Source organism: Stegodyphus dumicola, chromosome X1, assembly GCF_044657685.1.
Source record: "Stegodyphus dumicola isolate Sdum_Otavi_A_Nest chromosome X1, ASM4465768v1".
NCBI lineage: Eukaryota > Metazoa > Arthropoda > Arachnida > Araneae > Eresidae > Stegodyphus > Stegodyphus dumicola.
The window spans coordinates 74,198,006-74,210,622 of NC_140780.1; the positions used below are offsets into that span (position 1 = coordinate 74,198,006).

At 31.2% G+C, this 12,617-nt stretch overlaps 1 protein-coding gene across 2 annotated transcripts in view; it reads left to right on the forward strand.

The window, feature by feature from the left end:
• The window catches only part of LOC118183190 (uncharacterized), an 841,429-nt gene extending 829,146 nt beyond the window's left edge, over positions 1 to 12,283 (forward strand). For both annotated transcript variants that reach the window (XM_085808385.1, XM_085808386.1), the window contains exon 9: positions 3,684 to 12,283. In XM_085808385.1, the coding sequence (XP_085664511.1) occupies positions 3,684 to 3,988 (305 nt within the window). In that variant the 3' untranslated portion in view covers positions 3,989 to 12,283. The remainder of the gene's footprint in view (positions 1 to 3,683) is intronic.
• The last annotated feature ends 334 nt before the right edge of the window (positions 12,284 to 12,617 follow it).

Consider the following 12,617-nt stretch of genomic DNA (forward strand, 5'->3'; position numbering starts at 1 on the left):
GCTTAGAAAAGAGTTCCTACTGAACAATAATATTTTTGATTTATTTGTTTGCTTGCTTAGGTTTAATTTTCAAAAGCTTCTAATCATAAGTTGGCATGATATTTAGCATTCTAATTTTGATCTGTCATTATTAGTATAAAATGCAAAAATATATCTTTTATTAGAAGCTTGATTTTTAATGGTGAATGAATCGGCACCGTATCAAAACGAAAACCTTTTCCTTAACAGGATACTTTTTCTTTAATCATGATTCAACCTAAAGAAAACGGATTTGATTAGCAATATGTTTTTGTATATGGTCTGAAAATTATTGTTATGGAATGATTTAAGGTGCATTTATATGCAGTCTGAGAATAGATCGGATCGACCTGAAGCAGGCAATTTAGTTCCGATATTTTTGTCTTAGCAATATGTTGCATGCTTGTATGTGTGTCAAGCCTCCAACTTTTGGCATTTAGTTTAGTTGGTAACAATAATGGGAAGTTTCCGAAATAAAACTAGCATTCTCTTCCTGTAGCAATAAAATGAAATGCATCAGAAAAACGATTTTGCTGCGTCCTTTAGCTAATAGCTTGCTAACGTTACTGGGTGATTCCACACAATTAATTTTTAGGCGACTTCGCATTAAAAAAAAAGGAACTATATCAGTGCTTACTGACCTGCATATCTGTTACAAAAGAAGGCTATGTAGCCATGTCATTAAGTACTGGTAATCCACGACTGAAAGCTTGTGAAAATTTATGCTACTAGCGAAAAGGACGAGGAAGATAGTGCACTAATGCAAATAAATATCTTTAGTCAGGAAAACCTTTTCTGTATCAATATCGTAGCAGTTATTGTATTTAGAAAATTTCTTTTTCTTTAAATTTTTGTAGTTTTGTGATTAAGAGAAAATGCAAGCAAGAAGTCGTTTTATTTATTTTGACCACTGGCTTAAGATAATTACCTATAATGGAGGATGCACTTTATTTTAGCTTTCCGATTTTAAAATCTTGTGGATTTAACAGTGGTAAAGTATTTTACTAATATAGTTGAAAACCAATAGGCAAATAATTCACTTCTCCATTGCCAGTTTCTTCCAATCAAGGCTCTGATTCTAGTCTTATTTCATGAGAGTTTATAAATTTAAAAATAAATATACGACCAATTTCGGCATAATAAATGACAATGTATTGTGAATTTTATAAAATATGTTTTATTGAAAGCTTTTTAATTTGTCTCATATGTAGATGAAGTATGTATGTACTCTGCTAGATGGAAGTATGAACTCTGCTGCCGTACGTGCAGCAGAGTTTATACTTTCATTTACGTCGTATAAGAAATTGTAATTCTTGAAGAAGAGGAAAAATAATGGGGAGTCTAATATGCAAAGTATTAATATCTTTAAGACCATCCCTGAGATTTGTTTAAATTGCATTTGCAAAATAGTGGCCAATCTACTTATTTGCAGTTTGCGCTCTGCCTGCAATTCCAAATTTCCTGCCTTTGAAGTAATCAGATTTGTAATTTTTCTTTTAATGGTTATGGAAACAGTTAAATTTCATCAAACACTTCCTTTGAACGATTTGTTTCTAAGCAGTCAAGAAAACAAGGTATAGTAAAACTCTAAATATCTGGACTAATTGGGAACGCAGCGCATCCTGATATAAGCAAAAATTTTTTAATTTGCTATATTGTTTTGTGTAGGCCAAATACAAGTAGTTTTATTTTCTATTTAAATTTTATTTCAGAAAAGACAATACTGTTATAAACGCACATCCCACTTCTTATTCAAATAAAATAAAATAATAAAAGTAATTTAATTTTTTATTCAATCGAAATAATCTTATTCGGTCTTTGCTGTACTTAAAGGAATAACCAAATACATAACTTATCAAACCATGTCGACAGATTTTAACATTTGAAGCAAATCTGGAAACTGCCTCCTAAGCGTCCTTTATTACCTTCCCATTAATATTCAATTTAACACGCAGTAGAGTTGCAAGTATCTAATAGGATGAGAAGTGAAGGGTTATCGAATAACACGGAACTACCGAAGATGGGTTATTTAAGTACAACCCGCTAAATAGAAAAGAACTTTAGTACAAAATAAGTGTGATACATAAGGAACATAGTTAATGCACATTAAAATCGATATATAATTTTTCCTTTTATGTCTACAACAGCAAAATTATTTTGACGCAAAATAAAGCAGGTCCATTACAATATTCAAGATACTGTGTGGATGGTTTATAATAGAAATGGAATATATTTTGATGGATACTTGGAGTGATAATTTGTATTCTTTAAAGATGAACATCTTCTTTGCGAAAAATTTATTTGAAGTCATTGCTAGATAGTGGTCAGGCCTGATGCTATGGGAACTGTAACTCACTTAATAACAGCTCGGATAATACATCTTGCATGTCACTTACAATACAGTAATGATAATAATAACATTAACTTACAGTAAGTTTTCATGCCATGATAGATAAAACAGAATATCGAATCACCTGGGATAACTGGGATTCTACTGTGTTTTAATTTTGCTCACTGCGTCATATTTGCCTAATTTAAGTGCCTCACTCACTCTACTCTTCACACGAATCTGCAATGTATTTCTAGTCAGTAAAAACTGAAATAAGATTTTTTTTTATTGAAGTAAAATTTAAAAAAATAATTTAATTAAATTTTAACTGAAATAATGAGTTATCTATAAACACGTAAGTTAACAACAGGCTAAAGTTCGGTCTAGAAAGAATAAGAGACTCCAGCGAATGGAGTTCCATATATTTGGAATTCTAAATTATCGAAGTTCAATAAAAAATATATATAGTTTCTAACTCTTCCTGAACTTATAAAGTTCATGCAAACGGAAGAAAAGAGAAAGAGATGAAGATCACCCTTAACACAGTGTTTTTACAAAGTATCATAAAATATCTAATACTTTATCATGCGAAACGCTTAGCTTTGTGGATTGTTATCACAGTTTTTGTCATCTTGTTTTATACATGAAGAAACTTTATTACGAAAGAAAACTTCATCTAAATTTTGAAACTGAGTATATTTCCTTAAAACTGGGGGAAGAACAGAGCTTCGGCAGAGAACTTTTCTAACCATAATGATTATGGGAATAGATCATATTAAATTTACGCAACATAAGTAAAATAAATCTGTCCTAAATTAGATATAATCTTTATAAAATTCATTTTCATTATTCATGAGTTATAAAATTGAAGTAATACTACTCATTTCATCCGTCAAATATCATAAACAAAAAAAAAAAAAAAAAAACTTATCATTCTTTGTTCCTTTCATTCATTGCAAAGAATGAAATAATTTTTTTAATATTAAATACAGTCAGAAAATTATTTACAGTGAAACATTATTATACGAATGAGAACGAATTATCTGTTATCATTGCAAATCAATTTTATTACTCCTTTATCAGTCAAATGATAAAAATAATACTTACATTAAATATTTCTGAATTAATTTCAGCTGCAATTTATTCAATTATTTTTACAAAATATCATTTATACAACTGCTTATGAAGGACTTTTCTGAAAAGACTTGCAAATGACGCAGTTAATGAGAAGTTATTTCACTGATGTTTTAAGAAACAGAAATTTCATGTAGTTTATAATAATATGTTTACAAGCATTTACCTTCACTTTTTATTCATTGAAATATTTTACCACTAGGTCTCTTGCACCACATGGAAAACATGAGGATGGATCCCAAGCATCAATTTGCTGCCCAATACGTTTTGAGTAGGGCAGCCGCCGAGAGACGCCAGAAAGACGCTCCTGGCATGCCTCCGCCATTGCATGGGGGACCTGGGCCCTCTGGACTTGGATCTTTAGGGCCCATGTCTCACATGGGGCAGAATCATCCTGGACTTTCCTCCCCAAGTCACTCCATGGTGGGACACGGGGGAACTCTCGGTGGAACAGACATGCACGGTGTCCAGCCACTTCCTTTGCTCGGTCCTCACCACGGCCAGTAGCCTGTTCGAAGGGATTTTTAATTTTCATTTGGGTACAGAAACTCGTATGTGGTTGTATGAACGTTCACAAAGCACTTCAGTTCAATCCTTATGATCCAATACTCACGATGCAGCGCAGCAGTTAAGATCCTCGACAAGCATTCCTCAACGTTGGGTCTTCGGCAAATATTTTCGATGAGTGCATGTTTTGTTCTGCATTACTTAGAGAATATAAATTCTGTTTCGTCTTTCCTGATTAGAATTATGCTATTCCGAGCTGTGCAATTTTCACTTCAGATAAGATTTTATCACACAAGAGTATTAAGTATTAATTTCGAGTCAGTTTTTCTGAAGTGTAGCATATTGCTTTATCTCTTAACAATGACGAATCAGATGAAAATCATATGCATTATTCAAGTATCTAATTAAATCATGTTGTGTAAAATATTACTTAATTTTTATGTTTTTAAATCAAATTTTATGATGCCATTATAAATGCAGCTTCTTGCAAAGAAATGCTACGGTGCTTTTAATTGAGACAGTAGATATATTTGTTTCTGAAGCCAAATATTGTTTTGTTAAAGTGCAATGTTTATATTTTTCATTAGTGTTTGGAATTTGGTTATTGCGAATTGTTTTTGTATATAAGTGTGCTTCTTTTGAATGCTTTACGGTAAATTTGACTTTATGGTAAATTTTATTTAACATTTTATATTTAATTATGCATTTCATGACATTCATTAATGCTTTTTATTGTGTATTTTTGTTTAAAGTTGGAACATGAAACATAAACTTTGTATATTATTAGTGCATCTTATCTGTAAATTCCAGAATATAAATTGTTCCCAAAGGCAGCTTAATTTATGCTGTAATGTGTCACTAAAATTGTTCTTATTTATATTTTTTATTTCGTTTTATAATGCTAAAATATTAATATATTTTTGTTTCCTTGTGCTTTTAAATTTTTATTGCATTTTTATTATATTTAAATTGTTTTTATAAACGTTTTTAATAGATTTGTGTATAGCTCTTGTTCCTATTCTAAGTTCGTTGTTATACGACCATACGTGTCATACGCAGTATTCTTTCTAGATATATATATTGAACTTTTTTTTGCTTGTGTTTTCCCATTGGTCAATTGTTTGTTATAATGCTTATATATGCGTGCTAATTTTGTATGCATGGTTTTTAAAGTAGTTTGTAACGAAAATCAGCATACTGAAAACCTGCATTTTAGGTTTAAAGTATGGTCAAATTCCATGAAAGATTTTTGTTAGCTGTCACAAAATTACGGATGCACAAGTTATACTGGAAATAGAAATTCCTTCTAAGTTTGCAAAAACAAATGAGGCTTCTTCTTGACTAACTATGTTTGATTATACTTTTGTGCTTTTCTTCCCTGCCGACTGTTATGGATACAAATTAATTCACGGAAATCATACACAATATTTATCCACTCACTTATGAAATTTGCTGTGAAGCCCAACGATTCTCCTCAACGTATCAGATGTTTAAACTTTAATCAACTATCTAATTTTGTACTCAATAAATACATCTCTACATACTCTTAACATGTCAACTGTGGCACGTACTCCTTCTGCAGTTGCCTTTTCAGACTTAGAATTCAACAGGGTGAGAAGTATAATCTCCCGTAAAGCCACAATTTTAACGCCAAACTACAGTTCAGAGGTTAGTAAATTGTGTTTCTATTATGCTTTAGCTGTGATATCTGATTAACTTTGAACAATTTATTTCTCATATGTTCCGGTATAGGTTGAATGTAATGCATTGCTTTTGAGAATCTGCCGTAAACTGAAACACAATTTCGTATAGATTATAACAAAGTTCGTATACTTATTGTAAGTATTATTATTATGTGTGTGTAGATAAGACAGAGGTGTTTTGTATAGTGTAACTTCAGTGATCGTGCATTCTGTAAAGTATATATGGAATTGTGAGGAAATAACATATCTGAAATGACAGATAGGTAATTTTTGACTAACGCCTTTTCCGTCTCTTAACTGACTGCAGTTCTCATTAACTATGCATTATTCAATGTCTACTTTATTTCTCATTTATTAGTGTCTCCCCGGTTACTGTTGAATGATTGGACCGTGTGTCCAAAGTTTTTAAGGTGATGTAAATAAGTGCAAAGCACTCTAAATCCTTGACTATGAAAATTTCTTGAACATTTCATGAGTTTTCCTTTATAGAATTTATCTGTATTATTATGCTCATGTATTACAACTTTTATATATCATTCACAATTCTGCTGCATTTTCATCTTGCATTTCTTTTTATAATTGTGCCAATTTTCTTATCACATATTGTGGGATTAATGTTCATTTATTTTCTTCAGCATTTTTAGTCAATTTATAACACAACTAAATGTTTTTGTGCCAGGTTCCTAGCACGGTTTTATTGAAGCTATTAAATAGTTTTTATGCCTCCGTGACAAGGTGTTTTTCGATCTTTACAATTTTGGATTCAGCCAAAAGATCCGGTTCCTTCGAATGTTTTACATGTTATACAGTTTTATTACCGCGTTGCTGTCTTTAAAGGTATTTACAAGAATTCTGTTGTAGGATAAATATACAACTAAATTCCACTAGCGAAACAGTAACAGTTAATTCGGTTTAATGAAAGAAAATTCCTAATCTAAGAGAATTTAAACAGCAGGAACTGAAAAATCTCAGCAAATATTAATCAAAAACATGAAGACTCACGTGAAACAGTTTACGTTCTGAGACATGGTGTAGTAATAAATTGTGTCTTTAATTGTGGGGATGAATTCAGTTCTGCAACAGACGAAAGAATTCATGTGACCTTTGGTTGTTCAATGTAAGATGCGATTTATCGCGAACACAGTGAAAAACTTGATTCCTATATAACCTGCAATAAAGCTCCCGAATTTTTATACACGCTTTATGCATATATATTTTGTTTTCCTTATTACATTTATACTGTTATGCGTGTGTGTGCATGAAAATGCTGTTATTTTAAGCAGTATTTAAAAGATTTAACTGGAAATGGCTGATTCTATATTTTTAAATTTTGGCTGTTTACTAAACAGAACATGTATTTCTGTAAATAGAACTATATTTTACGTACATTATACAAATGCAAATATTATTACTTCTATTAAATTATTCTATAGCTTCAAAAATATGCTGACCCTCTGTGCTTATCGTAAACTGAATTTTAAATCCAATAAAAACGCTTGTGTTTGCGTATAGTCTGCGGTTTCTCAAAGTTTTGCCACGATTTAATATTAGCTCCTCTTGGGCGATCACTCCTGGCGTGATGGCGCCACTGCCCAAAATTCTTGTCTCATTGCAGTATGGTTTTATCGAGTAAATAAATTCTAAGCACGAAATAAACGCTTTAGACCATAAATAAAAACGTAAGGTTATCACAGCAAACCACTCCTTAAATATTTTTGGTCCGCAAAGAATATGCCATTACTTTGATTAGTTTAGTTTTGATTAGTTTTAGATATTACTTTGATTAGTTTTTTACACCCAGAATCGTGCAGTGTATAATGTAAATGATGTGTGTATATGATTCTTTGCGCTCCTCAAGTTCTTCGTGAAGTTTCTATTCCGAAAAGATACCTTTCAATAAACTTCTTTAACATTATTAGTTTTTCATAGTTTGTTGTGATAGATATATTCTGATTTTAGAATAGAAAAGTTAGGAGAAGTTTAATCTTGATATAGATATATTACCTCATATTATTAACGACAGTTAATGTAATTAAATCAGTAATAAATAATATCAGTTAACTGTTAATTTTAAATTTGATTTTATTTTTCTTCCAGTGACATACCGCGTTGGAGCTATTTTGCTCACACTTTCCAGTTTTCGTATAAATCCAACTTACAACTCATTTCGGACAGCGACTTTTCTCATTTACGACTCTTCTCATTTGCGAATTTCGTATTTCCCTGAAATGCGATTTTAGTTTCATACTTTGCTGCGCAGTGTTGATTTACAGTCTCTAAACGTGTAATCATAATCCGAGTTACAACAGTAAATTTAATATAAAAGATTTAGTTTTAATATTTAATTCTAAAATTATAATTTACCGAAAAATTACCAATCAAAATTTCAGGCTTGAAAATCGGAAATTAAAAGCTGAGATCTTTGATAAAATTTCATTGATAAATCAATGCCATTAAGATCAGTACTAGATTGTGAAATATAGCTATTTGGGCTTATGCTGATTCGGTTATTTGTACTATTGTCATCCGTTACACTCTTGAATTTTACACGAGAGTTTGAATTTTCACCCCCTTAAAATCACATATTTTTTTAAAATTTTTCTTTATTTATTTCAGAGTATTTGCTGACACAAATAAAACTGTAAATTACTAAGATTTTAATTTTTAAATCTTATAAATATTTCCGAAAGTTTTTTCCATACTTGCATTATTTTTTTCAGTCATTCGTGATCCTCAGAAATATTTTCTTAATGCTTATTAATGAAAAAACTTTTTACTGGCATATTGACAACGGAACAAACTGCAATATTTTTAAACGTGTTCGGTAGAAAACACTCTTAATTCTCATTCGCTTCTCAACATGTAAAAGAATTTATTCGATTATGAAAATATTCCAAAAAAGTGCTATATTATTTCAGGTAGCAGCCCATTCTATATATGTTATTTATTTGCATATTCTTTGCAACCTCATTGTTTCTAGAGTCGGTGGTTGCTGGAGTCGAAAAATGACTCGTGAAGTAATATATTTGCAAGCTTGGTTTCATTCAGAGTTGTAGTGTCAAGTGGCGCCATCACGTCAGGCGTCGTCCTCGATGAGGACGCAAAATATTCGTGATATATGAGAAAAATGAAGGAAAATCGCAAGCGTCATGCGTGAAAAAAAAATTATTTTCTCAAATATTTATTGTACGATAGTAAACTGCACAGGGTGTCAAAACTATTCCTCTGCAACTCTGTAAAGATGAAACCAAGCCTCTCGTTTCTGTTGTATTCTCAAAATGCATGTAAAGCTTTTATTTGAAGTATCTAGAAAAATATTTTCTGATAAAGAATTAGCCATTTCTTGATAATTCCTGTATTGTTTACTTTGGCATTCGTATCTATATAAGAGTTTGTAATTACAGTGCAAGATTATTTGTCGAAGTTTTTTATGTTAAAAGTGAATTAGTCAAAACAAATGCTACATACTTTTTGCTGTCTTGTTTTTATGTACATGTACATATATATAACATGATGTATGTTTAACTACAATGCACTGTTTTTTGAACTTCAACTCGTACCCGAAAGTGGTATTCCTAGCATAGTTTTCACTATCATCAATGAAACATTGAAGCTTTTCCTGTGATTTTTAGATGGAAAAGTCAGGTCTTAATGTAAAATAAGAGCGCTTAGGACTAATCGGAGTACTAATGTGTACTGTTTTATCGTACATCTTCCACTTGCTATAACATTTTAATCGAAGAGAAAATATCTATAGAGACAAAGTAATGGTGTTCTCGTGGTCAACTACTTAAAAGATAGAAATCGAAAGAATTTCAGTAACTATGTTTCTTCCAGTCTCATATGTTGAAGAAATTGCTCAAAGATCTGGAGATTCAATGTCTCTGTATCTGTATGTGTAAATTAAAAATGTTGATATAAAGCAGTTGCCTTGTAATTTCAACTATCTGCAATGGTTTGTTGTAAGCAGTTGTTCCTGTCTCTATTCCATACGACCTCTTCGATTAGGTTAAAGCACTGCTGATAAGCGAAAACTGTCAATATCTAATTCCGAATTCTATTTCTAGACGGATATTTATGTAGAAATGTTCTCTTTGTTAAACTGTTTCGTTACAGATATGGTTCCTTTCAGTATCGAAATGAATGCATTTCGTACATGTACACTCTTTAAAACAAAATAAAAGCCTTTTATTAAGGCATGATGGAAAGCTCATTTTTCCATAATTTTTATAAGGTATGCTGAATTTCCTGCAGTACACATATTTTTAGCTCATTTGTAGTAAATTTTGCAGCGGAGTTCCCAGATCGAATATTTCCATCAAAGAATTCCTCGTAAAATATTGATATTTCATGCCATTCCTAAGATTTATTACATAATACTATGATTAAAATTCTCAAAATAGTTTTAAAACCGCATTTTAAGGAAGTTAATTCAAAATAGAAGAAGTTCCTATTTCGTTTTTTTAATTAACACTCGTAAATTTGCTTCTCATTTGTTAGCAAAAATGCCAGGAATTTTGTACCATTTAAAGTACGTTATAGAACAAGAGTTTATCCAAACAGTTGTAAAAAGTGTACAAAATGCGACACAAAATCATTTCATTAAAAATTCTTAAACGTTTTGAAACGTCTGCGTAGTTGTTTTAAATTTCCGGAAAATCTTCACTTATAAGGTATTTGAAATTTAATTTTCTTAGCTTACCTTTATGCCGATGTTTTCATAGGTTAGGATTTCATATGTTTTGTTTAAAATATAAACGTTTTCGCTTGGAAGTAATTTGTGCTTCTAATATGAGAAGATATCTTGCCAAATAAAAATTCCTAAATTCAGAAAATGAATGAATCCACTGTAAAGAGCCATTCACAAGATTTATCTAGACTATATATCTAGGTAGAGAGTGTTTTAGAAATTGGTGAAAGAAATGCAGTCTAGCACGCGAAATAAAATGTTGGGAAAGCTTTCCCAGAGAGAAGCGAAGAAAGCATTATGCCGGTGGCTAGCTAGAAAGCAATCCTAGTTGAAAGTGACAGCAGTGGTTGTCAAATCGTATGAGAGACTATTTTTATAAGCTCAGCTACTTTTGCGTTTTCTCAGAATCATTTTCTACGTGCTCTATCGCAGTGTCTCTGTGTTAAAAATCTCCAGTGTAGCATCGCTGGATACTATGGAATCAAAAATCAAAACTCAAAGTTTCTGCCCTTTCTACACTAGTGTTAAGTTTTAACTGTCGTAGTTCGTAGATTGCTGTTGCACAATATGTGATTAGTGAATTTTTTTTCTTAAATTTGCAAGTTATATTATCGTATCTTTTGACTCATTAATTCTGTAAGTTATATATATACATATATATATATATATACATATATATATATATCGTGATCATATGTTCCTGCTGTAAGCAGCGAAACAAATGTGTCGTAGGTTCCTGTCATATCTTATGATCACGATGGCCACAATACTTGGTCAGAACTATAGGTGAGGACAAATATGTGCTACTGCAAAAGCAATAAATTTTGCATAAAATTGCAGTAACTCCTACTAATTTTTGTGTTGCCTAGTTCACTGTACTGTAATAATGACGTAAAAGAAGCCTACCAAAAATATGAAATCAGTCTATGCTATGAGAAAAGTTATTCATGAAGAAAATATTTTAAAATATAGTTGCGCAAACAGCGTATTTCCGATCAAAAAGTGCTGCTTCCAAAAATTTCGTTTAATCACTATCATTTCAGGAATTCGTAACTTAAGTAATCAAAAAGAAAGAATTGCGCATAGTGATATATAAGTTTAGCATACAATGTTGTAATTAATTACTAAATTAAAATATTTGTTTCGCTTCTGCCCTGAAAGTGATCACATCAAACGAAACGCATCTCTTTGTGTTAAAGAATTATTTTAGTTCTATTCGTCAAGTAAGCAAAGAATATGTTATTTGAAATGTTTATGTACGAAGAGAGAGGAAGGAACAAGTGTTTCATTTTTTACTGTGTGATATTAAGGTTGCTCAGCCCAGCATCATGCAGTTTCCGTTCGGAAACAATAACTATAATTGTAGATGAAGAACGCGATCGAATTAAAAGCTGTTACGAAAACTCGCTTGGATTGCGCAACTAGTTTTGTAAAACAATAATCTACATATTTTGTACTGTTGTATATTAGGCAGAACGTGTATTATAAAGATTAAAACTGTAGGTGTGTACTATTTTTGGCATTCGATATCTTTCTTACACACGATTTATTCAGCATGCCAAAAACAGGTGCACTAGCAGTTGGTGGCAAGAAGGACTGAAATTTCAGTTGTTGGTATCGGTTGCTTTTTATCCTGCTAATGCTAATGATGTTGTCTACCATAGGTGTTTTAGCGCTCTGCTTCTGTGATTGTTTGATGGACTATGCAATGTGTAGCAAGAATGTGCTTGCTTAGTCGCCATGCAATTATTGTCTTTCAGAAATTATTTCTTCTTGTGTATCCTTAGTACATAGTGTCATATTTATTTCTAGTGATTAAAATATATTGTATACAAACACACTGCTGTGTAAGCAGAATAAACGTCAATCACATTTTTAAAATAAATATGTCTTGTATCTTGATTTTTATTATTCAACGCAGCATCTATTCAAATGAATAGAAAACAAAACATTTTATCTACACTATGAACTTGATTTATTTTTATTATTTCTAAACATTTATATCTTGCACATTGTATCAAAGAAACTACACATATTTTACTAGGTCTAACTGTATACGAAATAACTGTTATTATTTACGTAAAAACGAAAAAAATATTTTAATCTTTTAATTAGAGGCTTCTAGATAAAATATAATACAGATTAGCAGGAATTTGACCCTGAAGTATGCAGCATCTGTTTAACATAATTTTAACTGCCAAATTCTGCAACATTTGAAAGTTTTTTAAACAAATCG